Source organism: Pezoporus flaviventris, unplaced genomic scaffold (assembly GCF_033815535.1).
Source record: "Pezoporus flaviventris isolate CSIRO_AGI_PZ_B2104156 unplaced genomic scaffold, CSIRO_AGI_Pfla_v1 ptg000213l, whole genome shotgun sequence".
NCBI classification, from domain to species: Eukaryota; Metazoa; Chordata; class Aves; order Psittaciformes; family Psittacidae; genus Pezoporus; species Pezoporus flaviventris.
The window spans coordinates 4,295,156-4,321,040 of NW_026892761.1; the positions used below are offsets into that span (position 1 = coordinate 4,295,156).

Consider the following 25,885-nt stretch of genomic DNA (forward strand, 5'->3'; position numbering starts at 1 on the left):
CCGGGACGTTGATGCACATCTGCTCCCAGAGCTCGGAGGCGTTTGTGTTCCTGAGTCTGCAAAACCAGCTTCCTCAGTGGCTGAAACCGGGAGGTCAGGAAGGGCCGATGAGTGCTGGGAGCAGGAGTGGCCTTAGCTCCCCAAAACACCTTAGCTCCCGAGGGCAGTGCCGTGGGGAGCGGCGCCTCTTCCCGTGCCCCATGAGCTGAGCCGGTTGTGTCAGGCTTGCCTGGCAAAGTGTGGGTTTGCCTAAAACTCCATGGCTAAAAAGCATCTCCGAGCATCAGGTGATGAAGCCTCGTGCTCCAACATGACTCTGTTCCCAGAGGAGACCCCGCTGCCGCAGGTGAGGCTGCTTCTTGGCAGCTTGGATCTGCTGTTGGCTCAGGCTGCAGTTAATGAACTGTGAGGACTTCAAAGAATCTTGGACCTCTTTCAATGAGACTTTGCTATCTCATTTCCAAAAGGCAGCGAGGCTTGGCCCTGCCAGACACATCTGATGAGCTTCCTTCTGCCTTTGTCTTGGTCCTCATGCTCAGGGGACGGGGTTTTTTAATCACAAGAGACCAGGAATCACTGCATCTCAGAAACATGCAGAGCTGTACAGCAAAATTCCCTTCCTCCCCTCCTTCTGCCCACTGGTGTTCACCCCTATTCCCCTTGGCCATGCTCGTCCTCCTCTGCAACTTATGTGCACTTCAATGGGAGACGAGATGGGGAAGCAGCGTATTTCTGAGGCTGGGGAGTCGGCAGGGTGGCAGGAGGATGCCACCCCCTGGGTCTGGTATTAAAGCCCCAACCAGGGCAAGAGGAGACCCACTGGGGACAACTCAACTGCAAAGGGCTGAAGGCAACAGTGCTGGCTCTGGCTGAGGGATGCTGCTGCGCTAAGGGATGCTGCTGGGTTCAGGGATGCTGCTGCCCCCCCCACCCCAAAAGCTTTTGCAGTATGTCTTTGTTCCATGCTGTGCAAGGCAGAGGGCAGGGTTAGGCCTTTACAGGGCTGCGAAGGACTGGGAAACTGGAAGGTTTCCCACTCTGTGTTGTAAACGGAGCAGCATGACCTGCCTCGGATGAAAGGAGCCCCTGCCTGCACCCTTCCCCCTGGGTTAAACCAACAGCAAAGCCATTGCTGAAGTTCAGGGTGATCTGAGCAATCTGGTGGCCAGAGGAGAGGATGCTTGTGCAAACTGCTGTCACACTGTGGTGGCAGCAGCAGAGCCTGGTTGGTACCATCCCAGCAGGATCACCCAGTGCCTCTGCCTTCAGAAAGCCACTGCAGATCCCCTATGGGTACCTCTTGCATAGGGGACATCCCTGAGGCTTTCCTTGGGTGGGATGCTTCTGCAGTGATGATAATCTTGGTCACCCACTTTCTGAGCTCCGAGAGCTACATGGGGCTGTATCCAGCCGAGGTATGACATGAACCTCCTCTGAGCACATCAGCTGGGACAGATGTGGACCTTTAAAAAGCCTGTCTGTCTGCAAGTGGCACTTTGCTGTGTGCCTGCTTGGCCAGAGCTGCAGCTGGGGCCCGAAACGTTTTTGTCTATATTTAGTGCATTTTTCAGATAACCCTCTTATTCTATTTTTGGGCTATATGCTGACTTAGGGCCCCTTTTTGCTCTTCTGCTCAGCTCTATCACAGGTTCAAAGCCTTTCTGGGTTTGGGATTTTCTTACACACAAATGTTTGGAAGGGGGTTGAGAAGAAGGCAAGCAAATGGGCTTTTTGGATTCTTTATTATTGCAAAAATTGGAGTTTGGGTTATTTATTGTTCCAAAAGAGGTGAGAAAATTATTTTTTAAGGATTTTGATGGAGCAGCTCAGCCTGGAAGCCATGAAAGGCCTTTGCCTTCCAGTGAGACCTTCAGGAGATCAGAAACCTGGGCTTCATGTGCGAGAGAAGGAGATAAGGTGCCTTGGGTGGGTTTGAAGGTTTCATCTCCGTGTGGATCATTGAGGGGGCTGAGAGCAGTTTCAGTGGTGGGTCCATATAAGGGTGCTGCGTCCGGGCTCTGTGAGAGCACTTGGCCAGCAGGACCAGGGTGCCTGCCCAGACCCAATGGAAACGCCTGGGAGCAGGAACCTTTAACGCAGGCTGTGATTGCTCTTTTTAAGGTCACCTCCTTGGAAAGCACCGTGCTTGGGCAGGCCACCATCCAAGGAGCAAACTGACAGGGACATGTGTCCCTGGACTGCTGTATGGGGACATCTCTCTCCTCCAGTGATGGCCGGAGCAATGTGTTGGGGGAGCTTTGCTTCCCTGTTATGTCAGAGCTCTCTCTAAGGCTTCCAAAAGCAGCTCCACTCCTGAGGGCATGGGGAGTGGAGGCACCACACTTTGAAGTCAGGTCAGGCACAGCCAGCGTTCCTGCAAGTCAAACCAGCCCAGGTTTGATCCAGGAAGGGCACGTGCTGCAGAGCTGTGTGTTCCTGTGTATCCCACCGCACCCTGCGCTTGATCCACAACCAGGATCCAAACAGTGCAACCCAGAGGCTTGGGGTGACCAGGGATTGTATGCATTTTAAACCTCCTGTACCTGACAAAGGTCTTGGGATGATGCCCAAAGAGCAAAGGGAAAACTTCCCTTGTCCTCTCGTCCTCTCCAATCTGGAGCCCTATCTCCAATGTCACCGTGATCCTGCCTCCTCTCCTGGCTCCAGGGAGGGTGCCATGCTCCTTCAGGAGAGTGCCAAGGAACACATAGCGAGATGCTGCCTTGCACCACTCGTCTGGGGGAGGATTGTCTAAATGCCACTGAGGCTTTGAGGGCTTTCAGCCCTCTGTCACTGAGCTCTGCGCTGTTTATCACCATCCCAGCCTGCGTGAGGTCAGACTGGCTGCACGGGGTCAGCCCAGGGCTCAGGGAAAGGCACAGCTGCCATCTCTCCTCTGGCTTTGGGTGACCTCAGTCCTGCAGCTCCCAAACAGTGTCAGCAGAGCCACAACGTGACCCAGGATGGGACCAGAACTCAGCCCTTCTGCTCGTCCTGAACGTTCTGCCCTTGTCCCAGTTCATCTGGGTCCTATAGGCACTGATGCCTATCAGGCAACTCACCTTGTGTCAGGCACCAAATGCACAGTGGTGGGGTGAGAGGTTTCTCCACAATGTCCCTAAAGAGGCAGTGTGCTGCAGTGCTGCCCGCCCTGGTCCCATGCACTTGGCTGTGGCTCATGTTCCCATGTAGCTCAGCCCAAGGGATCCATCAGAGACTTTAAATGTGCTCAGGAGCACAGAAAATCTACAAGAATAATTTCTAAAACAAACCTGGAGAGGGGCTTGGGACAAGGGCCTGTAGGGATAGGCCAAGGGGAATGGCTTTAACCTGCCAGAGGGGAGACTGAGATGAGCTCTTAGGCAGAAGCTCTTCCCTGGGAGGGTGCTGAGGCGCTGGCACAGGGTGCCCAGAGAAGCTGTGGCTGCCCCATCCCTGGCAGTGTTCAAGGCCAGATTGGACACAGGGGCTTGGAGCAAGCTGCTCTAGTGGAAGGTGTCCCTGCCCGTGGCAGGGGTTGGAGCTGAATGAGCTTTAAGGTCCCTTCAACCCAAACCAGTCTGGGATTCTGTTAACATGGAGCATGGATGTTTTTAGCCCCTCTCTCCCAGAGCCTGGCTGTCTTGAGCCATGCTCCCAGGTTCCACATTGCTCATGTGTGCTCCTTCCCCAGCCTTCATCCAGCCATGCCACCGGTGTTGCCCCCAGGCAGTGTTTGTGGCCTGGCTGAATATAGCCTGAAGTTAATTTTAACCTCGGCAGCATTCTATGTTTCAGGTCACTGGAGTGGTGCTGGGGAGCACGAGGCACGGTGCGTGCAGGGGTGTGCATGCATGGGCACCCGCACTGACATTAAAGCTGAGGGTGGGCACCCTTCAGTGTGATAGCCGGGGATCTGTTCCCCTTGTCTCAGCACAAAACCAGACTGGGGATTAAGAGAAGACTTTAGTGTTCCCTTCCTCCCCTCGATATAGCAGAACCTGCCCAAGGCAGGACATTTATAGCTGACCTCCCTTATCGGGAGCTCTCCTGGGGTTCAGCTCCCTGGGTCCCTCTTCTCCCTTTTTCACACTTGGGTTTACAACCTTGCTTCAAGAGGCAGATAAAGAGCTGTTCAACAGCGTCCCGAGAGCAAGGGACTCTCCAGGGAAGGACAGTGGGATCCCGGAGGGGCAGGGACCATGCCAGCATCATGGACCAGACCATGGGCAGCACCTGGGAGAAACTGCAGGCAGCCAGGGGGCCGGGGAGAGCACAGCCAGGGCTTGGGGCTGCAGCAGCAGCAGCAAGGTCCCTTCTCACCCCAGGGCAGCTGCAGAGAGCAGGTCCCTGCCTGGCTGCCCTCTAACCCCCCAGGCAAGGAGCTGGGGGCTGTGACACTGTGGTGGGAGCTGCCCTCTCTCCTGGCCTGCACGCTGCAGTCTGAAGACACCATAAAAAGCTTTGAGGTGCCTCAGTGCAAGGACAACCACCAGCATGGCTGAGACACTGCCTGGAACAGGTCCTCCGAGGCTGTTATTTAAGGCTGAGGGTCACACCGGGTGCTGGATAAACACATCCTTGTCCTGGAGATCCTGCTCCAGCACAAACTCCTTAGGCTGTAGAGAGCTTACTGGTGAGGAGAGAAAGTAGAGCAGAGTTGGTGCTGGTGACCTGGCGTGGCCATCCCAAAGATGCTCCCACCAGCCGCTGCTGGCACAAGGCTTCTGGCCCCTTCCTAGATGCTCTGGGGAGCCCTTTCTCTCCGCATTAGGACAAAACCAAACTGCAGGATAGAAAACTCAGGAGCAGGAGGTGATGGGTTCACTTTTCCTCACTTTACTCAGACCTCCTGGGATAAAGATGAAGCCATGATGAGGCTTTGGCTGTGCAGTTTGGGTGGGAGCAGGCTTGATCTTCCACTGGCCCAGGGTCAGTTTAGGCAGAATTTAACCCTGACCTTAAAGAAGCCCTAAAGAGGTCCCCTGCCCACTATGGAGAGCACACCACCCATATGGGGATGAGGCTGGGGGGAGAGCTTCGAAGTGATTGCTGATGCTGGAAACCACAGGCACAGCCACATTTGAGGGGACCCATTGCCGAGATACCACTAAGGATGAGATGACCCATGGCCAATGCCTCTTAATGGGACAGCATGCAGGCTCCCCACTCCCTTTTCCTACAGTGCAGGCGGGGAGAGGGCAAACCTTCGCTGCTGTCCTTACCCTTGAAAGCTGCCTGCACCCACTGTGGGGCTCTGGAGGGGAGCTGAGGCTGCCGGGGAGGTGACGTGCGTGGTCCTGTGCCAGCCCCTGGCTGCCTGCACCCCGGCCGGCAAGGTTCCTGCTCGCTGGGACGCGCACCCCAAAATCGCCCTGGGTTACATTACCGGGCTCATCTCCCCGCTGCTATTTCCTTCTGTCCCAAAGCCAAGCGAGGAGCCTGTGGAAAACAAGACCATGTCAGTCAAAGGGCGCCGTGAGTCAGAGAGCTCCAGGGCTCGCGTCACGCAGGGCTGCTGGTGGCAATGGGGCTCTCTGCAGCGTGCCCGGCTGCGAGGGACACCCCACCGCGGCTGGGTGCTGCTGTGGAAGGTGGCCAGCTCCTCCCCTGCTGACTCCCCCCCCCCAAGTATCAGCCTCGCTGGGCAGCCTTCCCAATGGGACACCGCTGCCTGGCTGCAAGCCTGGCTGCAAGCCTGTGTTCAGGAGATGTTTTGGTGTTTCCTGGCAGAAAGCTGCTGGTGACCCAAATTCTAAAGATAGAAGCAAGTCCATTTTTTTGTTGTAGCAAACCACGAAATGACTGCACCGCATTCATCTCTGGAAAATGGGTCCTTCCGTAAATAGAACACGTGGATTACTTTCCGGTGAGGTCACCTCCTGGCCATTCTCGTTGTGGTCATTCTCAGAGTGACCCCAGGGTTGTTTGCTGGAGGTAAACTCCTCCATGCTCCTTCAATGCTGGAAAGCCACGCTCAGGGCCTCTGGCAAATCCAGGCCTGAGGCTGCATCCTCTGGGTTGAAGCCTGCCTGCTGCCTGCTCCCGGGGCACAGCTGCTGGGGAAGGCTGGTGAGCCAGGTCCCTGTCTTTCCCCTGAACCTTTGGGTGCCATGCAGGCTGTGGTCATCTGCTGCTGGCATAAGGAGGCTTCTTGGGACTGGAGGGCTGTGATTGTCCCATGGGCACGATCAGCATCTATCCTTGGGCATCTCTGGCGAAGCAGGGTGATGGGAGAGGCCATGCTGGGGACCATTGCTGCCGGACCTTCCTCTGGACACTAAACTACAGCAAGACTCCAATGAGATTCCTCAGGGGTAGTAGTTTTGACCAGTTTAAGTGAATTTTGAGAAGAATGAGTAGAGGAAGAGCTGACACCCACAGCACGCACATCCACACCTCCTGTCTCTGGTGCCGCCACTCAAGGGGCCAGAGCTGCTCACAAAGAACAGTAATGAGGATTTTTAATGATGTAAACTGCATATGTTGCCTTTTCTCAATCTAGGACACAGAAAACCAACTTCAGGCAGGAGCTCCCAGGCAAATCCATCCCAAGAGATTGGCACCATGAAAATAGGAACCTGGGGAGCGGAGGCACGCTGGAGATGTGGGTTATTGGTGGCACCTCCCAGTCCCCTTCACCAGGGCTGGGTGGGTGTCAGGGTTTCTGAGCACATCCCCAGGTCTTAGAGTCAGTGCCCTGAGGCCTCATAGTAGAATGGGGGTGGCCAGGACAGGGTGTCCTTTGGGGGAAGGAGAAAGAGCAGCTTCTGCACATTTCATTTTCCTGTTCTCTATTCTTTTGTGCAGAGCGCGTGTTTAAGGTCTGTCTCTATTCATCACAAACGCACTTCTTCACTAACTGCTCTCCCAGCCCCAGCACGAGCACACAACTCACACTAAGGCATCAAGCCACGTGGCTCAAAGGGATTGTGGTCTGCAGGCACTGTGAGTACCTCAGCTGCTGCAGACCCATGCCCCCAGGACATGCAGGGCCACGGCTGTGAAATCATGGCTCAGCAGTTCCCTGTGTGACCCAAGCATCACCAGGAGCAATGACTGAGGTCGGGCTCCCTGGGTTTGGGGAAAAACTTGTGACAGGATGGAGGAGCAGCATCGGCTCAGGATGCGGCAAGGTGACCCTGGGGACCTGCAGATAAACTGGAGCAGACAGGAAACTGGAGGGATGCCCTGGGACACCCTTGCTCAGTCCATCCCAGATGCTGGAGACATGGTTTTGGAGGGCTTTGCAGAAAAACAGTCGTACTGTTATTTCCTAATCTCTTATTTCTTCAGAAGTTTGGGGTAACTGGACCCAGTATCCTTATTTTCTAATAAAGGACAGGTAAATTATGAGAGCCCTAACTGATTTGCATGCCATGTGTTGGGTGAAATGAAGCACGTGCATTCCATGCTGGCCCTGCACCTTGCCAGGAGCTACCAGTGCTGCTTCCCCAAACCTCTTAGGTGAAGAACCCAGTGTGGTGATCATCCCGTTTTCAACAGTCACCCAAATGCACAGAGTGCTGAGCAGCAGAGCCTGAGGCCGCTGTCGGTGCAGACTCATGCTGTGACATACCCAGCTTCCAGCTAACTCCATTACCTGGGGGCAGGTGATGTGCAGTCAGCTGCTGGCTCGTGCAGCCGTCGGGCCATGCAGGTCAGCTCCCTGCAGCGTGACTCTCCTCAGCAACTACCCAGGAGCCAAAACCAGGCCAATCCTGTTGTCGGGGTGCGTGTGCCTGCATCCTACCATAGGATGCTGTGGAGAAGTCGCTCTGGTTTCCTTTCCCTTCCTCGGTGTGGCAGACGCTGCTGTTCCTGGGGACCGAAGGCTCTCCTTGGTACCCCCGTAACACAGCCAGAAGGCAGAGTGATGTAGACCCCAGCCCAGGGTGGCAGCTTGGTCACAGGCTTGTAGGCACAGCAGGGCTGGGTGACCACAGCTTCCTGCACTGCACCCTGTACTGGTGAGATTAAAGTCATTTCCCTCTGCCACAGAGGCACAGCTGCCAACCATTGCCTGAGCCCACCACCGATAGGGCCCAGGGTCGGGCCCAGCAATCTCTGCTGACCACTGCAGGCAGCGCAAAGATCACTCCTCCGCCTTATTGTGTGTGCAGCAGCTTCCCCCCAGCAGTAAATCTCTGTGGCTAAAAACCACTCTGGGAGAGGGCTCTTATTGCAGTGAAAGAGCAGGGCAGGGCGCAGCAGAGACCAAGGCATTTCCCGTCCTGATGGGCGGAGAGGGTCGTCCCATTAAGTCAGCCATTTAGGGGACATGGCAGTGCAAACAGGACAATTTACCCTGGGATAAGTTTAACCCTGGCAAGATTTTTGGTGGTGCATTTATTTATATCCACTCCTGTACAGCAGCAGGATTAAAAGCTCATTTCTGCGCTCCAGCTGCAGCCAGGATGAGACGTGTTGTGATCACTCCATGCAGAACAAGTACCAACAAAAGCAGTGAAATGAAAACCCAGCAGCAGCGTAAGCTGATGTCTTCAAGCAGGGACCTGGCTGGAGGTCAAGCTTGAGCTACGCCGTAACTTCTGGGAGTCTCCTGACCATGCCCCCACCGAGCAGTGCCAAGCACCTCCAGCTCTGTGGGGCATTAGTGGAAACTGTGGTAGCTGCCTGGAAAAGCCCTTCACAGGCCTCCCAGATGAGTGGATTTTCTGTTTAGAAGCGTTTCAAGCTCCACGGGTTTCTGCTTCCCTCCTGGCAAAGAGGGGCAGGAGCTCTGCTGGGTCTGCAAGATGATTTACACCCTTCTGCAAGATCCTTCAATTACAGAGGACTAAGTGTTATTTAATTTGTGACTGCGGCTTGAATAAGGCTCAATTAAATTCTGCCTCTTGTGAATTTGCGATGGGGAATTCTCACCTGTGATGCCAGATGAGTCCTAACTGTACCATGCCTGACTCAGACACGCAAACTGCTCTATTCATGAGTGTTTTAATAAACGCCCTATCTTTAAACTGACAGCTTCCTGCTGTGTGACAAGCTTGGCACGGCGTCAAACCAAACCTTGGTCCCGTGGTCAGCCCGTGCTGGGGATGAGGGTGAATTCTGCAGAGCATCTTGGAGGCTGCAGCGCTGCCTCTGACACGGACACAAGCACCGGTACAAGGCACTGACATAGGCAAAGGCACTGACACCGGCACCAGCCAGGGCTCCCTCCCTCCGCTCCCGGCTCCGGAGCCCGGCTGCCCCCAGGGCTCCCCGGCTGCGGCCCGGCCCTTCCCGCGGGGTTCATCCGGGTGCGCCCTTGTCCCGGTGCGGCCCCGCGGTGAATCCGCTCCCTGCCCTTCCCCCGGGACCCGCTCCGGTTCTCACCCCCCCTCCAGCCCCTCCACGGGACCCCGCGCTCCGGTAGGCGGTGCCCTCCTTCCCCGCCGACCCCGCCCTCCCGTCGCCGCCTCCCATTGGCCCCGTGGCCGGCGGCGGGCGGGCCGCTTTGTGACGTCACGATCAGCTGTCGGAAGGTCCCGATTTGTGCGGGGGAGCGGCGGGCGCTCGGCAGAACCGCGCCATCGGCACCGGCACCGGCACCAGCTCCGCGCCTCCGCCGCTCCCCTCCCCTCCCCGCCGCGGTGCCGCCACGGCCACGGTGAGTCTGCAGCGACCGAGGCTCGGGGGGGGGGGGAGCGGCGGCGGGCGGGGCTCGGGCTGAACGGGACCGCTCCGACACGGCGCGTCCCGCGGGGGGGGGGGGGGGAGAAAGGCATCGGGGTCGTTGTCCCGTTCTCCCCCGCATCCCCCCCCCCCGCGCCCGTTGTTTGTTTCTTCATCACCGGATTAAGATTCGAGGTTGGTCTCCGCTCCCATTGGCTCCGCTAGGGTGACGTATGCCTTATTTGCATATGACATTGAGACGTCATAAGGCTGCCCCCCCCCCGCCTCTCCCCCGCGTTCCGGGCGCTCTTGTCCCGCCGTGACCCCGGTTTGGGACGGGCGTGGGGGTTAGCGGCGACGTGGCTTTCCTCCACCACCTTCCTCGGGGTTTGTGTCCCTTCCCCTCCCGGTGTCCGTTCTACCGCCTCCCCTCCCGGTGTCCGTTCTACCGCCTCCCCTCCCGGTGTCCGTTCTACCGCCTCCCCTCCCGGTGTCCGTTCTACCGCCTCCCCTCCCGGTGTCCGTTCTACCGCCTCCCCTCCCGGTGTCCGTTCTACCGCCTCCCCTCCCGGTGTCCGTTCTACCGCCTCCCCGGTGTCCGTTCTACCCCCTCCCCTCCCGGTGTCCGTTCTACCCCCTCCCCTCCCGGTGTCCGTTCTACCCCCTCCCCTCCCGGTGTCCGTTCTACCCCCTCCCCTCCCGGTGTCCGTTCTACCCCCTCCCATCCCGGTGTCCGTTCTACCCCCTCCCCTCCCGGTGTCCGTTCTACCGCCTCCCCTCCCGGTGTCCGTTCTACCCCCTCCCATCCCGGTGTCCGTTCTACCCCCTCCCATCCCGGTGTCCGTTCTACCCCCTCCCATCCCTGTGTCACGTCCCCGCGCCGTGTCCCGCAGCTGCTCGGCCGGTATCGCCCCGTGAGTCTCGGCTGGAGCTTTCCCCGGGGAGCTGCAAATGTGTGCACTCTCCCTGTGCCTATTCGGGGCTGTTCCGGCAAAAAACGGGGCTTCTTGAACAGGGAATGTGTGATACCGAATGTAGGAATCCCTGCAGTTGTGTCGTCCATTTACCTCCATCTTCCCATCCCAATTCCCCCTGTGAATCCCATGCCACACGTGCTGGTGCAGCACTGTGCCCTGGGGTGCCGAATACATCGGGTCCCACCCGGAGCAGCTGCTGCTGCTCCTATTCTAAGTGCACCTGCTTTGGGACAGCTCAAAAACGTTGGGAATCCTAAAAGCTCAACTTCCTGCTGGATTTCGTGCCTCTCGCCTTAGGAACTCAGTGGCTTGGCTGAGCCTCAAGGGCCCTGGGCGCTAAACCTGCTCTGGGCTGGTCAGCTCAGAAACTTGTGATCTGTGGAGTGTAACTGGAGAAACAGGCTAAAAAGGGCGCTATTGGTTTTGTAATGTTTTTATACCTTTATCTTTATGTCATGAGTGTTCAGGGGAGCTACAGCCCTGCCCAGAGAGCCTGAGCAAAGGTGCTGGCACCCAAAATCCTGGCTGAAATTCCCAGTCTTGGGACCAGCAATGCTGACAGTGGCACCCATGAGGGCTGGGTGCCAAGGGGCTGTTACTGATTTGGCCAAGGCTTTGCTGGGATAGAAAACCATCCCACAAACAGGTGCTGGGCCCCAGTACAGGACCATGCTGTACCTTCTTTCCCACTGGGCTCAGTCTGCAAAGTGCCAAGGACAATTCTTCTTGCTCTAAAATAAATCTTTCCTTTTATATTCCCACTCCCTTCTCCAAAGAAAATATCCAAACCAAAAGACAAAGGCTTTGTTCTGTAGCTCGCTGTCACCATTAGGAACCCGTTGTATCAAATTGGTGCTTATCTGGCTGAACACAAAAGGGAAAACATAATGGAATATACGAGGACAAACTGATAACACCTGCTCGTAGCAGGACTGGAAAAACCTGAGATGTGAATTCTTATCCAAGAGCTTTTTAGCATGAGCTGCGCCATGAGCCCTGCACAGGCAAGTCTCACCCCAGTGTACACGTGGCCCTGGGCAGGCTCAGGAGGAACTGGTGAGGAGCTCAGGGTTCCTGCAGGATCAAAGTCCAACTTGGCAGTTGGCATTCAGCCTTCTGTGACCTATGGAGGGTGTGATGTTGGGGCTGCTCCCCTCTCGATGCACATGGCCCTAGGGATGTTTCACCTGCAGCATCCCAGAGAGGAGACTCCTAAAATCTCATAGGGCAGCTCATAAAAATGTCCTGGTTGCTCAGATCCTGCAGCCACTGCCGGATTTTCCAGGGTTCTGTGTGACGACATCAAGTAGCAGGAGGTTGGGTTTGTCCTTGGGGCAAGGACCTTCCTGCAGTGGTTACACAGGGGAGCTGGTGCATGTGAGGACAGCAGCACCAGGAAAAGACCCCCTATGTCCTTCTCCTTAAGGTGGGAGCACATGGGGACTCCAGTCCACACTGAGCTGCTGGACTCAGCCAAGGCAAGCGCTTCAGGTGCTGGCTTTATCTGCTATTGATGAGAAGAGCCTCGTGATAAAGATGTGTGTTTTTGGAGGGGGTTCTAACCGCTCTCTGCCTTCTCCCCCCTCCACTTCCCTGCTCTGTGGTGCCAGGGGCTCTGGCTGTGGATCAACCTCTGATTTGCTGGACTCAGTCTGTTCGTGCCAGCAGCAGCTTCCCCAGGGAGCCCTGTGAATGAGGTGAAGCAATGGGATCAGCAGGAGCTATAGTGCAGTTGTTGAGTAACCAAATGCATTAATCCAGCCTCGCTGAACTGTCCTGGGCAGGTCTCTGCCACCTCTGGTCCCTTCCTTGATGGAGATGGACACAGGGATGCTCCACTGGTTGTGTCTGGGTGATGAGCAGGCTGTGGAGCTGCCAGACCCCCTGCTCCTTTGCTCTGTGCCAGGTTTAGGATTCTGTGAGAGCAGCCTGTGAAACATTTGTCTAATTTAGGTAAAATGAGTTGAAAATGACATTTCCCAAGTGGGCTGGAGGAAGGCACCTGATTTCTACCTCCAACGCCTACCGGGATGACTGTGTTGCGGTATTCTTAGCCCTGCCGAGGAAGGACCCGCTCCTGCCACTTGTCAGCAGCATCCCTCCTGCCACCACGTATTTATGGAAAGTTTCAGGGAGCCTGTTGCCATTTCCAAGCGGAGCTGCTGTTGTCCTTGCAGCCGGTGACTTTTGGGAGCTGCCAGTCCTGCAAGGCTGTGGCTCCTGCCCCGGCAAGCTCCTGGCACATCCTGCCCAGCCTTTCACCTATTCTTAGCTCCTGGGGTTATTTGTAGTGATGGTGACTCAGAAAACTAATTATTGTGTCAAGGTTTCTGAAGGGGGGAGAAAATAACTCGATGCATTCTGGTCTCCTTACTCCTAATATTTAATACCCTGGAGCTGGTTTTAAAAGGCTGTTGGGCTTTCTGGAGGGATCCCGAGAAACTTAAGTAAGAAACTGCTCTGTCCTCAAGTCAAGTGTAACCTCTTGGGGTGTCCCCTTGTGCTGGCAGTAGCCTGAGAGGGGGCCACTTCTCCAGCTTAACAAGGTCCCTCCGGGTGGCACCTGCCTGCTGCACCACTCCTCTTGGTGTCCTTCACAAGCTTGCACCTTGGCAATAAAGAGCCTGATCCTGCCCCTTTAACCCAGCGCTGCCGAGGATTCCAGAGCAGACAGGATAAAGGTGAGGACTAAAGCCCATTTTGGTCCTTGCTTGCCAGGACCAGGCTCCTGCCTCCACCTGCAGGTTTGATCCTGAAGGCTTTGCCCAAGCTCTGCCGGAGCCAGCCCTGGCAGAGCTGCTCCAGCTCCTGGGAATCCTTTGCTCTCCCCACAAGGCTGTCTGCTGGCGCTGGCTGTCCCTCTGCCTGGCTCCTGCTCTGCCCAGGACAGAGCCAAGCAAGGCACAGTGTGGCCAAGCAGCCCTGGCAGCTATTCCATGAGGATCAGGGTTCAGCACCCTGGGTTTGCCAGCCCTGGCCACGCTGCCACCAAGCCATGGTTGCTCTCACAGCAAACCGCCCCCCCCAAGGTCCTGTGTAGGATCACAGTGTCCATTAGGCAGTGGGAGCTTATGGGGTGAGGCAGGCTTGCTTCATCCAAGGGGATGATCCTGCAAGATCTGCCCTGTCCACCTAGCCTGGTGGAGCATGGACCCCAGTGCCCACATTCCCTGGCATGGAGAGGGGAATCACTGGTGGCTTATTTAAACTCTTTGGGGAATGATCCTTTAAAAGGATCCATCTCAACTTTGGCTCCTGGGGGAGCTTTAAGCTCATTCCTGCTGTCCCTGGAGCTATGACAGCTTCCTGGGAGCCCCCTTCCCTTCTCCTGCATGCTGTGGGTTTGCTCTGCAGCCCATTACTGTGAGGGGAGTGTGGTTATCCTAGACCTTTTAATTACAGAAATAAGGAGAATGAAGTTAAATACGGGAGATAGGACAATTGAAACTAACAGCATCTGCTGTGTCGTGTGTCTTCAGGAAAGCTGTCTGCAGGTTAGGGTGGGCACCTGTGGGGCCCAGACACTTCAGCTCCAGACATTCCTATTGCTGCACCCTGTGATTGTTGGGGGGGGGACTAAGTCTCTAAGTAGATAGGTCCTGGGGGAACTGGTGCTGCGCCTGAGGGGAGCAGAAGGGGAGGACAGATACCAGCTTTGCTCCTGTGCACTGAAAGCCTTTGTCACGTTTTAACGAAGTAAAGACGAGAGGGTTTGTGCTCTCCATTCTGTGTGATCTCTCTCCTGGCTTTGAACTCGCTCCTGGATGAGCTCCTTGCTGGGGGCTGGCCAAGCGGAGCGGAGGAGAGCGCTCGGGTACCATCCGGGCAGGGCGCTTCAGCAGGGCTGAGCCAGCAGAACGGCAGCGAGCTCGTCCAGGGGGAAAATCCCCATCTAGTTCAGACCTCAGCCTGGGGTGGCTGCTTGGGTGCTCCCCTGGGTGACCCTCCCCTGGCAGCCAGGCTGGAGCCACAGCCTCCCTCTGTCCCCTGTGTGCCAGCACAGGATGCCGTGCTATCCCCAGCCCTCTTCACCCTGGTGTGTCACCCTGCGGAGCTGCTCGGTGACACTGAGCCTTGGAATGCTGCAGGCAGAGCTGCTCCGGCTTGGAAAACACACGAACCTGCTCCTGGCTTTGCACAGGGACAGGACCACGGTGGCCCTGGGGGACGGGAGCTCCCCTGTGCCTGCTATGGGCTGCTGGGTGCTTCCTGACCCGGGGACACCACCAGCAGGTACCTGGAGCAATGGGGTTTCTGCCACAATTAGATACTTAATAAATGCATTAATATAATATTACAAGACAGCTACTTAATAGGCAACTGCTGCAGTCAGAGAGAACTGGGGTGTAATGGAGCCTTCAGGGCTGCCCTGGGTGCTCTTTCCCAGCCTGGCCCTGGGGAGGATGGATGCACGCATGGATCCCATGGGAGGGAAATCCCTGCTGTGCTCAGCACAGAGTACACCAGAGAGCCCAATGGGCCAGTTTTCGTTTGTTGCCCAGCTGGATGTCAGCCCCTCTTCATGTTGTTTCCCTGTCTTGTATTAGTGTGCTTTAATGCTCCAGGAAAGGGGAGGTCTGGATAGTTTAATCCTCGGGTGTGCTGGAGGATAACAGAAAGGCCATGGCTTTGCTACAGACGTGGTGGTGATGGGGACCGGGAGGTGAGAGCTGCCTTAGCTGAGCCTGCTGCTCTCGTTGCAGGCAGAGGAAATGACTCTGTCACATCTCAGTGCCCCAGAACCCTCTGCTTGGTGCTTCCAGGGGAAGCCAGGAACCTTCACAGGACACAGAGCAGGGAACCCTCATTGTGGTGAGGGCTCTGTGAGTCGCAGCCAAGTCTGTTTTGAACGCAGCATCCCAGCAGGACCCAGCTTGGATCTGGGTGCAGGGTGTGAGGAGTGGAAGGATGAACCATGGCAGTGGGGGGCTGCTGTCCTGCAGGGAGTGGGGACCCTGGATCACTGAGCACTGGGATCTGGAGCCATGGCTGTAGCCATGTTGTCTGCCCTGCACCTCCCTGCACCCTTCCTATTCTGTGTTGCCCAGAGCAGCTGGAGCTTCACCAGGGTCCAGGGCCTCTTGCAGGCTCTACATCACCTTGGTTGACAGAGCTATGACAGGGGTTTTGCCCTCTGAATGCACCCAAGGCAGTGTGCCAGGCAAGGCAGCACACAGCTCTGCCCTCCCCCTGCATCTGGCTCTTGATGGCATTTCAATGCCCTTTAATGTCTCTGGACCAAAAAGCATTTTCTCTGCACAAATAACGCGCTGCGCCGTGTGCCTGCTGCCTGCCTGTGCCACACTGAGAGCTCTACAGTGACTCCAACCCTCCCCCTGAGCTGGGCAGGGATGTTTCCCCAGGGATAAACAGTGATGTGTTTGGCTCTGCCCCTGCCCAGCTCCAGCAGACAGGTCCCCTGGGACACACTGCTCATGGGGAAGGGGATGGAATGCAGGGCTCAGTGTGGGGAGCAGGCACCCAGCCCTTCAGCCATCCCCTGCAGCCCATCTGGGATGCAGGACAGCCGTGCTGCCAACCGCTCCACGTGCATTATTCCTTTCCCTTTCCCTTTTACAGGCCTTTGCACTAAAGGCAAGTGAAGAACCTCAGAACTGCACTGCACACCATTTAACTCAGCTCCGAGCTCCCTAGCAGCAGAGTATCTCCATCACCACTGAGACCTCGAGTGCTTGGTTTTACCCCTCGCTGCCCCCCGCTCCCATTTCCACGTCTGAAAGGCAGTGCTCAGCAGGACCCTAACTCGCCATCCATCCTACAGGACCTCTCCCCACCATGTTTCAGCGTCTCACCAGCCTCTTCTTCAGTGACAGCAGCACTCCAGAAGGCCTTGAGGAGCCCAAACCCTTTGTTGAGGAGGAGGAGGAGGAGGATGGCTGGCTCATAATTGACCTTGCAGGTGAGGAAAGCAGCGGGGACTGACTTCCCACAGCCTCTGCTGCACCGTGGCTCTCTGGAGCTGGGAAAACCTTTGGAGATGACAGCAAAGGAGCTTCCACCATGTGTGCTCGGCTCTGTTCATCCCTCTTCCCGTGGTCGCCCAGCCCTGTGGTTGCTGTAGCAGCTCCTGGCCTGTTGCTGTGGGCAGCACTTTGCCATGAGGAGCTGGGCTTGGCCTCTCCTCGCAACGCCCATGTCAAAACCAAACTGGGAGCTTGTTCCCAGAGGAAAACCCTGGTCCCGGGGTGCTGGTGGGGACCATGGGGCTCCAGCTGGGGATGTGCTGCAGCAATCTGGCCACGTTTGGGTTATTGAGTGCATTGGGGGAGCAAATCTCTGCTCCAGAGGGCTTATCTTCCCAAATCATTCCCAGCACCCATTCCGGCAGCACTCAGACAAGGGATGTTTGGCACAAAGTCTCAGGGGCTCCCTGTTCCCAGGGATGGCAGCAACCACCCTGAGTCCCCTTTGACACCAACCAAGCAGATCAAATTCCTTGTGTGCAGAGCTTCTCCAGCTCTATTAAGACCTTGGCATTTCTATTGTAGGGTTGATGACTCAACCGAGTGCAGTGATGATTTTATGACCTTTTGCTTGCAGATCGAGCAGCAAACTCTGACAAACAAGCCTGCCTGTGCAGGAGATCCTCAATGCTTTTGCAGCCTCTGGTTGGTTGTGGTGCCCCAGCCAAGGGGACCACAAATGCATCCTGCAGGTTTAGGAGAAGGGTTTTGTCCTCCCTCTTGCAGGCGTTTGTTCACCCATCAGATGCTCCTGTCCCCTGTTCACCGAGCAGAGCTGGTTTTCATGATACAAGTCATTTGTTAGGGTTTTCCCCATGCAGTGAGAAGGAGAGGGGACCGGAGCATGGGCAAGCTTAGGATGGGGGACAGGGACAGCCCCGTGTCTGCTGGGAGCACTGTGGATGGCTGATGGAGGTGGATGGGTGGTGTGGGCGCAGGCAGCCACCGAGGATTCCCTGTCCTCTGGGCTGCCCTGGGGGGGTCACAGCAGTGACACAGGAGGAGGAGGGTTGGAAGGAGGTCCCTGGAACCACTCGCATGCAGCTGCCTCCTGCCTGGGCCAGCTGGCAACGGCTGCAGCGTGCCCAAAGCGCGCCAGAAGGAGCCAGGAGTTTCCGCAGACAGAGAAAGCGGGGCTGTGCCCTGATCCCCTGGGTCCCAGACTGCAGCCAGCCCAGCAGGGACACAGGGATGGCTCTGGGACAAAAGGCTCCCGTCTCTTTCCCACCCAAGCCGCCACGCTCTCGGTGCAGAGCTGCCTTGCAGCAGTGTGACTGCCTGGGGCATGCCACCCCACTGCTAATCCCCACCAGCCCTGCCGCTGCCTTTTCCCCTCAGCATTCCCTGGCTGGTGAAGGAATTATTTATTTCAGCCCCGTTTCTGAGGCTGGAGTTACGCAAAGCACTTTACAAAACAAACCCGCTGGCTCCATCCTTCACCTTTGAGCCACAGCAGCTGACAAGCATCTCAGTCTGCCTCTCTCCCAGCCTGATGGGCCTCCAACCTCATTCCCACTCAGCCAGGTCTTTGACCCATGTGTTGCAAAATGCACCTGAATTAACCAGAGATCCCAGGAGTATTTTGGATGCTCCTCTTGTCCCATCACCCAGCCTGGTTCTACTCAGCAGCCAGGGACAGAGCAAAGACCATTGCCCGGTGCTTAGAAGTAAGGCTGCAAGTAACCCAGGGATTTTGGGATCCCAAAATATTCCTTGTGACATTGAAACCTGCCTTGGCAAAGGATGGGGATGGGTTGCCAGGGATGGTGGGGCAGGGTTCAGCCGAGCTGGGTCCCCCGCTCCTCTGTTGCAGGACCAGGAATGCTCCAGCTGGGCTCGGTGGCTGTCTCCAGGCTGACAAATAATCTCCAGCCCGACATGCCAACAACTATTAATAGCTTGATATCCACTGACCTGAGGAAAGATGCTCTCGTGTTCGCAAGGCTAATTGTGGCCTGCCCTAAGCCCCGGGCTGGAGCATCGTCTGCCGGAGGAGCCGGGGACATGTGGGAGGGGAATGCCAGCCCCGTGCTTCGTGCACTCTATTTCTCCACCATAAGAACACATTCATTGCCCAGAGAAGCTGTGGCTGCCCCATCCCTGTCAGGTTGGACGGGGCTCGGAGCAAGCTGCTCTAGTGGAAGGTGTCCATGCCCATGGCAGGGGTTGGAACTGGATGAGCTTTAAGGTTCTTTCCAAACCAAACCATTCTGTGATCCCGTGATTGACCTCTGATTTGTCATAGAATCCTAGAATAGTTCGGGTTGGAAAGGACCTTACCATCCTCCAGTTCCAACCCCCCTGCCATGGGCAGGGACACCTCACACTAAACCCTGCCACCAAGGCTCTGTCCAACCCGGCCTTGAGCACCCCCAGGGATGGAGCATTCACAGCATCCCTGGGCAACCCATTCCAGTGCCTCACCACCCTTACTGTAAAGAATTTCCTCCTTAGATCCAATCTAAACTTCCCCTGTTTAAGTTTGAACCCGTTACCCCTTGTCCTATCACTACAGTCCCTAATGAAGAGTCCCTCCCTAGCAGCCCTAGAGCCCCCCTTCAGATTCTGGAAGCTGCTCTGAGGTCTCGATGCAGCCTTCACGTCTCCAGCCTGAACAGCCCCAACTTTCTCAGCCTGTCTTCATACAGGAGGTGCTCCAGTCCCCTGTTCACCCTCATGGCCTCCTCTGGACTTGTCTCAACAGTTCCATGTCCTGCACCCTCACCTAACTGCGGGGTCATGTGTCCATAGATATACTACACTGTGTCCCCCCTGCTCCCTGAGACCATGTTCCTTGACATCCCCTGTTGAGGCTGGGAGCAGCTCTGGATACCCTCATGAGCCCAACGTTAGGTGCAGGCTCCCCAACCAGCGACTCCAAGCACAGGCAGCCCAGAAAGGCACCAGCCCAAGTGCTTTTGCCAGGCGGAGGTGAGGAAGGGAAGGCAAAGGGAAGCTGGGGCAGCTCTTGGATCAACCACTCCAACTTTGGCCTCTAATGGACTGAAGCTGAAGGTGTGGTGGGAACCTTTGCTGAAGAATGTATTCCCGTTTCCTTCCAGAAGAAAAGCTGTGAGCTGTTTTTTCCTCTGTGTGTGCTTGGTTTCCATGTCTGCAAAGTGCTGGGAGGTGTTTGTGAGTGCAGGCAGGCCGCCGTTCCTCCTGGGTGGCACAGCCTGGTCCCAGGGCTGTAAGAACGGGCTAAAGCAGTGTTTCTGCTGGCTGAATTTCTCCTTCACTTTGAGAAGGGGTAAAATGAAATCGCTGCAGTGAAACCCTGCTGCTTTCCCCCTGGTTTTGGTTAAACTGCCTAAACAGGACCGTTTCACCAAGAAATCTGGAGGGGGACTTTTCCCAAGGACCAGGGATGAAGACTTCAAGGTGAAAGAGGGGAGTTTTAGATTGGATTTTAGGAAGAAATTCTTCCATGGCACAGGGTGCCCAGAGAAGCTGTGGCTGCCCCATCCCTGGCAGTGTTCAAGGCCAGGTTGGATGGAGCTTGGAGCAAGCTGCTCCAGTGGAAGCTGTCCCTGCCCGTGGCAGGGGTTGGAGCTGGAGGAGCTTTAAGGTCCCTTCCAACCCAAACCAGTCTGTGTCTGATTTTCTCTGATTCAATGATTTCCATTTCTTAGCAAAGCCGCATCCCACAGCACCAGCAGCCGCCCCAGTGCAGAGGGTGCCGACTGGGGTGCAGTGGGGGCACTGCTGGTGTCTCCCTCCCCGTGAGGCCCCGTTGACACCGAGCCGGTCCGTAGCGGTGGTGATGGCGGTGCGGTGTCTCTTGCACTAACGATGCCCCTTTCTCTCCCCCCTCCCCTCCCCTCCCCTCCCTCCCTCCCCACTGTACATGGTATGTGTGTGTGTCCCCGCTGTGCCCCGCATGGCTCTGCACCCCCGCCACCCCCAGGCAGCCGTGCCCGCCCCGGCGCAGCCCGGCGAGTGGGTGCTGGCGGCACCGGGCGCTCGGCGCGGTCCCGCCCGGCTCCCCCCGGTCCGTCACCACCTCCGGCCGCTGCCCCGGCTCCCCCCGGTCCCTGCTTGATGGACGAGAGTTGGTTTGTCACCCCTCCCCCCTGTTTTACTGCAGAGGGGCCCGGCCCCGACGGCGTGGGGAGCAGCCCCATGGAGGACCTGCTCATCGAGCACCCCAGCATGTCTGTCTATGTCACCAGCACCCTCGAGGTGGACGGGGAGGGCCCTGAGGATGATGCTGCTGAGTGAGTATAGCTTGAGGGTGCTCACCTGGCACCAGGGACCGGGGTGGACGGTTCGTCCTGGCATCCCACATTGCTGTGTATGATCGGGGGTGCTCTGGCCACAGATGGAGTGGGGCTGTGGGGGTCCTCAGTGTCCTCACATCCCACCTCAGGGAGCACCCTGCATGCCTGTCAGGGTGCCTCTGTGCAAGGATGGCAGCCTCTGTGTCCTGAAGTACCCAGCTAAGGGGGTCTCAATGCCGTGGTGAGGTGGCTGTGGGTGCTGGATCATGAGCTCATCACTGTGCTGCAGTGGAGAGGGGCTGCGTTCCCCTCCACTGCCCCAAGCAGGGTCTCCTGGGACGGCCGCCTGTGCTGATGCTTCCTTGGCCACGCTGCTGTCAGTGGTTGCGGGGTCCCACTGTGCCGTGGGGTCCCCACAGCCCCCCAGACCTCCAGCATCTCCCCCAGAATCCCCTCACTGGGGCAGAGGAGGAGGGATAATTCGGGGTGAACCTCCCTCAGGCCTGGGGACACCTTTCCTCCAGAGCTTCTCTCTTTGCACAGTCTCCCTGAGGGCCACGGCTTGATCCCAAGAGCTCCTGAGTATCCTCAATGCGGGAGGGTGCAGAAACGGGGGTAGAAAAGGGCTGGGAGACCCAAAGGGGTTACAAACGGGATGGAAACGGGCACTTAGGAATTGTTGGGCTTAGAGGAATTGGCCAGTGTGAGGAGAGTGGGGATGGATGCCCCCATTCCTGCTGGTGTCTGGATTTATCCCGGCCATCCTGGCTGGGGCAGGAGGTGGTGTGGTCCTTCCTGGGGGGATGATGGGGAAAGGGTTGGAGCATCACTGCCGGGGTTCCATTGACCGCCCCTTTCCCCGCAGGGAGGTGCCGGAGCCGCGGCTGGAGCGGCACGTTCCGCACCACAGCCGGTCCCTCTCGGTGAAAGCTGCCATCCTGGAGAAGGTGGGTCAGGCGCGGCGGGTGCAGCGCGCCCAGCAGCTGGCCGACAAGCACCGGCTGAGCCAGAAGGCGCTGCAGCGGCAGAACCGCGCCTGCCAGCGCCCGCTGCGCCGCGCCAAGCAGCACATCGGCACCTTCGTCCACCAGCCCTGCCAGCGCCACTGCAACTACTGACCTCGCCGGGACGCCCGGCACCGGCACCGTGGTGCAGCCGGGCTGCGGTTCCACTCCACGCCCTCCTCACACACATCCCTCTGCACACCCGGGCCTCCACTCAGCATCTTCCTCATCCTCATCCCCGCGCCCTTCACCCGCAGCGCCGCAGCTCCAGCATGGAGGGCCGGGTTGTCCGCTCCACCTCGCAGCCGTGCCAGCCTTTACATGGGAATTGGGTATTCCTGGTGAGATCCCCCGCGTCGAAGCCTGTTTGTCCTGATGAGCCTGTGACATCAGTGCCTTTCTTCCGGACGCCATGACTCCACGTGTAGCCAGACTAGGATGTCACAAGCAGAGACCCCGTGAAAAGAGCAATGAAGCAACAAGATTTGGGATTTTTTAGGAAAATCTCACCCATGACACTAAATAATGCTTCCTTCCCCCTGAAACCAGCAAGTACCCCCCTCCCTCCTCCGTTTCTTACCTACGCTTTTACAGTGGTAAGACCCCACTGCTGGCCCTTGCCACGGGGAAGCGCTGGTGGAAGCCTTGGCAGGGTCATTGGGCAGCTCGTGGTGCCTCATGGTGTTTTTTAAAGACAACCTTAAAGCAATCTCAGGAACCAAAGCACCGTCCCAGCGCCTCGCCGGAGCCCTCGGCCACCGCGCTGCGGGGCCGGCATCCAGCCCAGGGCCAGTGGTAGCATCACTGTGGCTGGTGGTCCTGCCGAGCTGCTGGGTGCCTCGTCCTGGCGAGTCCCCTCCTCCTGGAGCCGCTCATCTGCCCAAATCACAGCTATAAACACACATTCAAGGGTATGGATGTGTTTCCCTGTGTACCTTTATCCTTGGAAGAGGAATAAGCCAAGGAGCATCGGCTGCTCAGTCCCTGGGAGGGGATCAAGGCAGGGACCTGTGCAGCTTCCCCAGGGTGGCAAAAGCACGTCAAAGCTGGTGGTGAAGGGATGATGAAGAGGAGGCCCGAGGGAAGAGGCTGAAGTAAGGGTGAATGTGGACCTGGGAGCAGCTGCTAAGAGACAGGATGGGGCAGGCCCTGGCAGTGGGGCCGGGTGAGAGGGTTGCTGCAGTGGAGCTGCAATGAGAACGTCTTCCCTCCTGAATAAAAAGTGGATCCTTTCCCATGGGAAGGGACAAATTCCACTGTGAGCAGCACTGGTTTGGAATGGAAATCCCTCCCCTCCCCATGATGGATTCATTCTGCCCTTCAAATGACACGGTCCAGACTTTTCACTGGCTCCAGCACCAGCTGAGGTGGCTCCAAACCCAGCAGAAATTTGTTGTTTCCCCCCCAACTCCTTTCCTTTAGGGACTGGTTTGTACCCATGCACTGGGGAAGCTCTGGCCATCCGTCCTGCTCACAGCCAGCTCACAGCCTGGCTTCCCACCCTCTGAGACAAGAAATACCCCTCATCCCCTTTCCCCTGCCCCCAGAATGCTGATGTCACACGAGTTTCTGCCATTCACCATGTTATAGCCCTCAGTATCAGCTTTGGACCGAGGCTGAAGGGATCGTGGTGAGCCCAGCCTCAGACAGCTGATATTTATTCATTTTTGAATGAGATTAAAACTAAAATGAACCCTTTTAGGAGCATCAGCCCCAGCTCTGTACCTGGGAGCCTGGGCTGCGGCCACAGTCACCGGCCCTCGCCGTTGAGCCTAAGACCACGCTGGAGATCGCCCTGTCTCTGGTGTCTTCCAATCCGACTGATGACTCCTTGACTCAATGGGAACGTTTACACCCTTTGGCATCCTGGGCTTCACTTTAAAGGCCTTTCCCCGCCCTTGAATCGATGCCTGGTATGAAGTGGGAGCGTGGATGCTGGCACAGGTGCTTGTGAAGACCAGCAGGGGCTGAGCCCAGGCTCTCAGGATGAGGCGCTGCCTTCCCTGCTGCTGCTTCCCGCATCACTGGTGACACGCTCTGTGGCCATGGGGCAGCAGCGTTAGAGGAAGCATGGTTTCTTTAGCCCAAATGTACATCAGGAAGCGGACAAGCCAAGAGACGACCTGCCTGCCAGCCCGCTCTCCATCGCATCCGAGGTGCCGCCGGTCCCTCTGGAGTGCTGTCACCCCCTCTGCAGCTCCAGGGCTGGGGGGCAGCAAGGCTGCATCCTGCCAGGTCTGTCCTGCCAGGCCTTGCCATGCCCATCAGTCTGCTCACAAATGGTACCCCTAGAGAAGAACCCCCTCACGGAAACCTTCTCCTGCATCCTGCTCATCCATTGTGAGCCGGAGCCCCTTGGCTGTGCTCCCAGGGGCTCAATGCTGTCGTGGCCCCAGCACCCAGCACCCCTTTCAAATGGCTGATGCTGTTATTCCGTCCTGGTTTCCAGAAGCAAATGCAAACTGGTTTCTTCCCCTTTCTCCTTCCCATGCCAACCTGAGACATCTTCCATCACGCTGTGCCCAGCCAGCCCAGGACATGCAGCAGAACTAGGATCACACTTTATATCAAGAGTATGTTCATAAAGGATTAATAAATTATTAATAACGTTTTAATGAAGAGGTTAAGCCAGAGTCCTGGAGGTCAATGGAGTGCAATTACCACAGCATAGATTGGCTCCTGAGACCCCCCCTGTTGTTGGCACACGTGGTTGCGTATTAACATTCAGTAATCACCTATCAACCCCATGCCAAGGGACTGTCGACCCACCAGTGACCAACCCTTCCTGTGCTGTGGCAAAGGTGTGCTCATCCTGCACTCTGCAGATGCCCTGCAATGCTCCTCTCCTGCCCAACAGTGAGCACAAGACCTGGCCTGATACCAAATCTCCTGCCCAGTGTTACCAGACAAGAAAACCCCTTTACCCTGAGGTTGTGAGCTTCCTCAAATCTTAAAACAAACAAAAGGTGCTTGAAAACTGAGAACTTCTGTGTGTGCACACGTGTGCATGTGTGGATGCTTCACGACGCGGTGTGGGTGTTCAGAGGGCTGCTTTGGGGTGTGGGGTTTGGTGTTTTGGGGGTTTGTTGGGGTTTTTTTGCACCCAGTGTTTTCAGTTTGTGACTCGCTGTGTGATGCTCCCAATGGGAAGGCGAAGCAAACATGGTGCTGGCTGGCAGGGAAGCCCTTGGGCTGGTGTCCTGCTTGAACAGCTAGGATGAGTCTTGCTTTCTCTTCTTGACTTGCAGAGAGGGAAACTACAGCATGGACTCAGGGACAAACAAATGTGCTGGGGTCTATAATGATGTGGTCTTTATGGGTTCCTCTGTTTGGATGTGGGTTTGTTTCTGTCTGGGGGGCCTTTGGCTGTGTGGTCCTGAAGGATGCTGCAGGGATGCAGCTGAAGCCTTTGGCAGCGCTTGTTGGTGAGGGGCTGCTGTGTGCTGGGAGAGCCGCAGGGTTTGATGCTCTGGCATAGTGTCTGCGTGGAAAAGGAGCTGTGTCCCCTTGTGTCCATCCCTGAGCAGCAGCCCATGCCCCGAATATTCACCTTAAAGCTGCTGGAATGCGCCTGGTCCTTCCTTGGGCTCGTTTGTGGACAGCCACGTATGGATTTTAAGCAGTGAGGCCCTGAGGATTTGGGAAGTGAAGCGAAGCCGTGCTTTCTGCATCAGCTGCAGCTGGTCTGGCTCCACGGTGTCCCCGGGATCCGGGATGTGGGGCAGCATCTGAGCCATCACATGGGGGAATGCTGGTGCAGGTCACGGGCAGATCTGTGGGAGGAAATTTCTCTGTTTCTTGTAATGAAAGCATAGAGAAAAAGGAAGAATTCCCCAATGGGGAGACCTGGGTGAATCTGTCCTGGGCCTGGCAGCAGCTTCCCAGCCTTCTGCTGGCATCCCAGTGAGGAGCAGCATGGATGCGCAGGCCTGGGGACATTGGGACACTGCGGGCAGGCTGCGGCAGCACTGCCTGGAGCTTGTGAGGCAGCAGACCCCTGTGATGGAAAGATCCTTTCCACCACTTGGAGACCCCGTGGTGTAGGGGATCTTCTCCAAGCAGAGCACAAGGGATTTGGATCTCAGTGGTCTTCATCTGGCAGC

At 56.9% G+C, this 25,885-nt stretch overlaps 1 protein-coding gene across 3 annotated transcripts; it reads left to right on the top strand.

Annotated features, from left to right (window-relative positions):
• Window positions 1-9,573: 9,573 nt before the first annotated feature.
• Window positions 9,574-25,379, top strand: TP53INP2 (tumor protein p53 inducible nuclear protein 2). Of its 3 annotated transcripts, none has more exons than XM_061441864.1 (4): window positions 9,574-9,592; window positions 16,155-16,494; window positions 20,466-20,775; window positions 21,644-25,379. In XM_061441864.1, exons 2-4 carry the CDS (start codon window positions 16,371-16,373, stop codon window positions 21,894-21,896), a joined length of 687 nt encoding a protein of 228 aa, XP_061297848.1. In that variant the 5' UTR covers window positions 9,574-9,592; window positions 16,155-16,370; the 3' UTR covers window positions 21,897-25,379. The 3 variants fall into 3 exon arrangements, with proteins under 3 accessions (XP_061297848.1, XP_061297849.1, XP_061297847.1); XM_061441865.1 differs by lacking the exon at window positions 9,574-9,592 and adding an exon at window positions 11,167-12,112 and having other exon boundaries at window positions 20,646-20,775; XM_061441863.1 differs by lacking the exon at window positions 9,574-9,592 and adding an exon at window positions 11,169-12,112.
• Window positions 25,380-25,885: the final 506 nt, after the last annotated feature.

Coding starts and splice junctions, on each gene's coding strand:
- TP53INP2 (XM_061441864.1), top strand. CDS start 16,371: ATGTTTCAGCGTCTCACCAGCCTCTTCTTCAGTGACAGCAGCACTCCA. Junction 16,495..20,465: donor GCTCATAATTGACCTTGCAG/GTGAGGAAAGCA, acceptor CGCCACCCCCAG/GCAGCCGTGCCCGCCCCGGC. Junction 20,776..21,643: donor CCTGAGGATGATGCTGCTGA/GTGAGTATAGCT, acceptor CTTTCCCCGCAG/GGAGGTGCCGGAGCCGCGGC.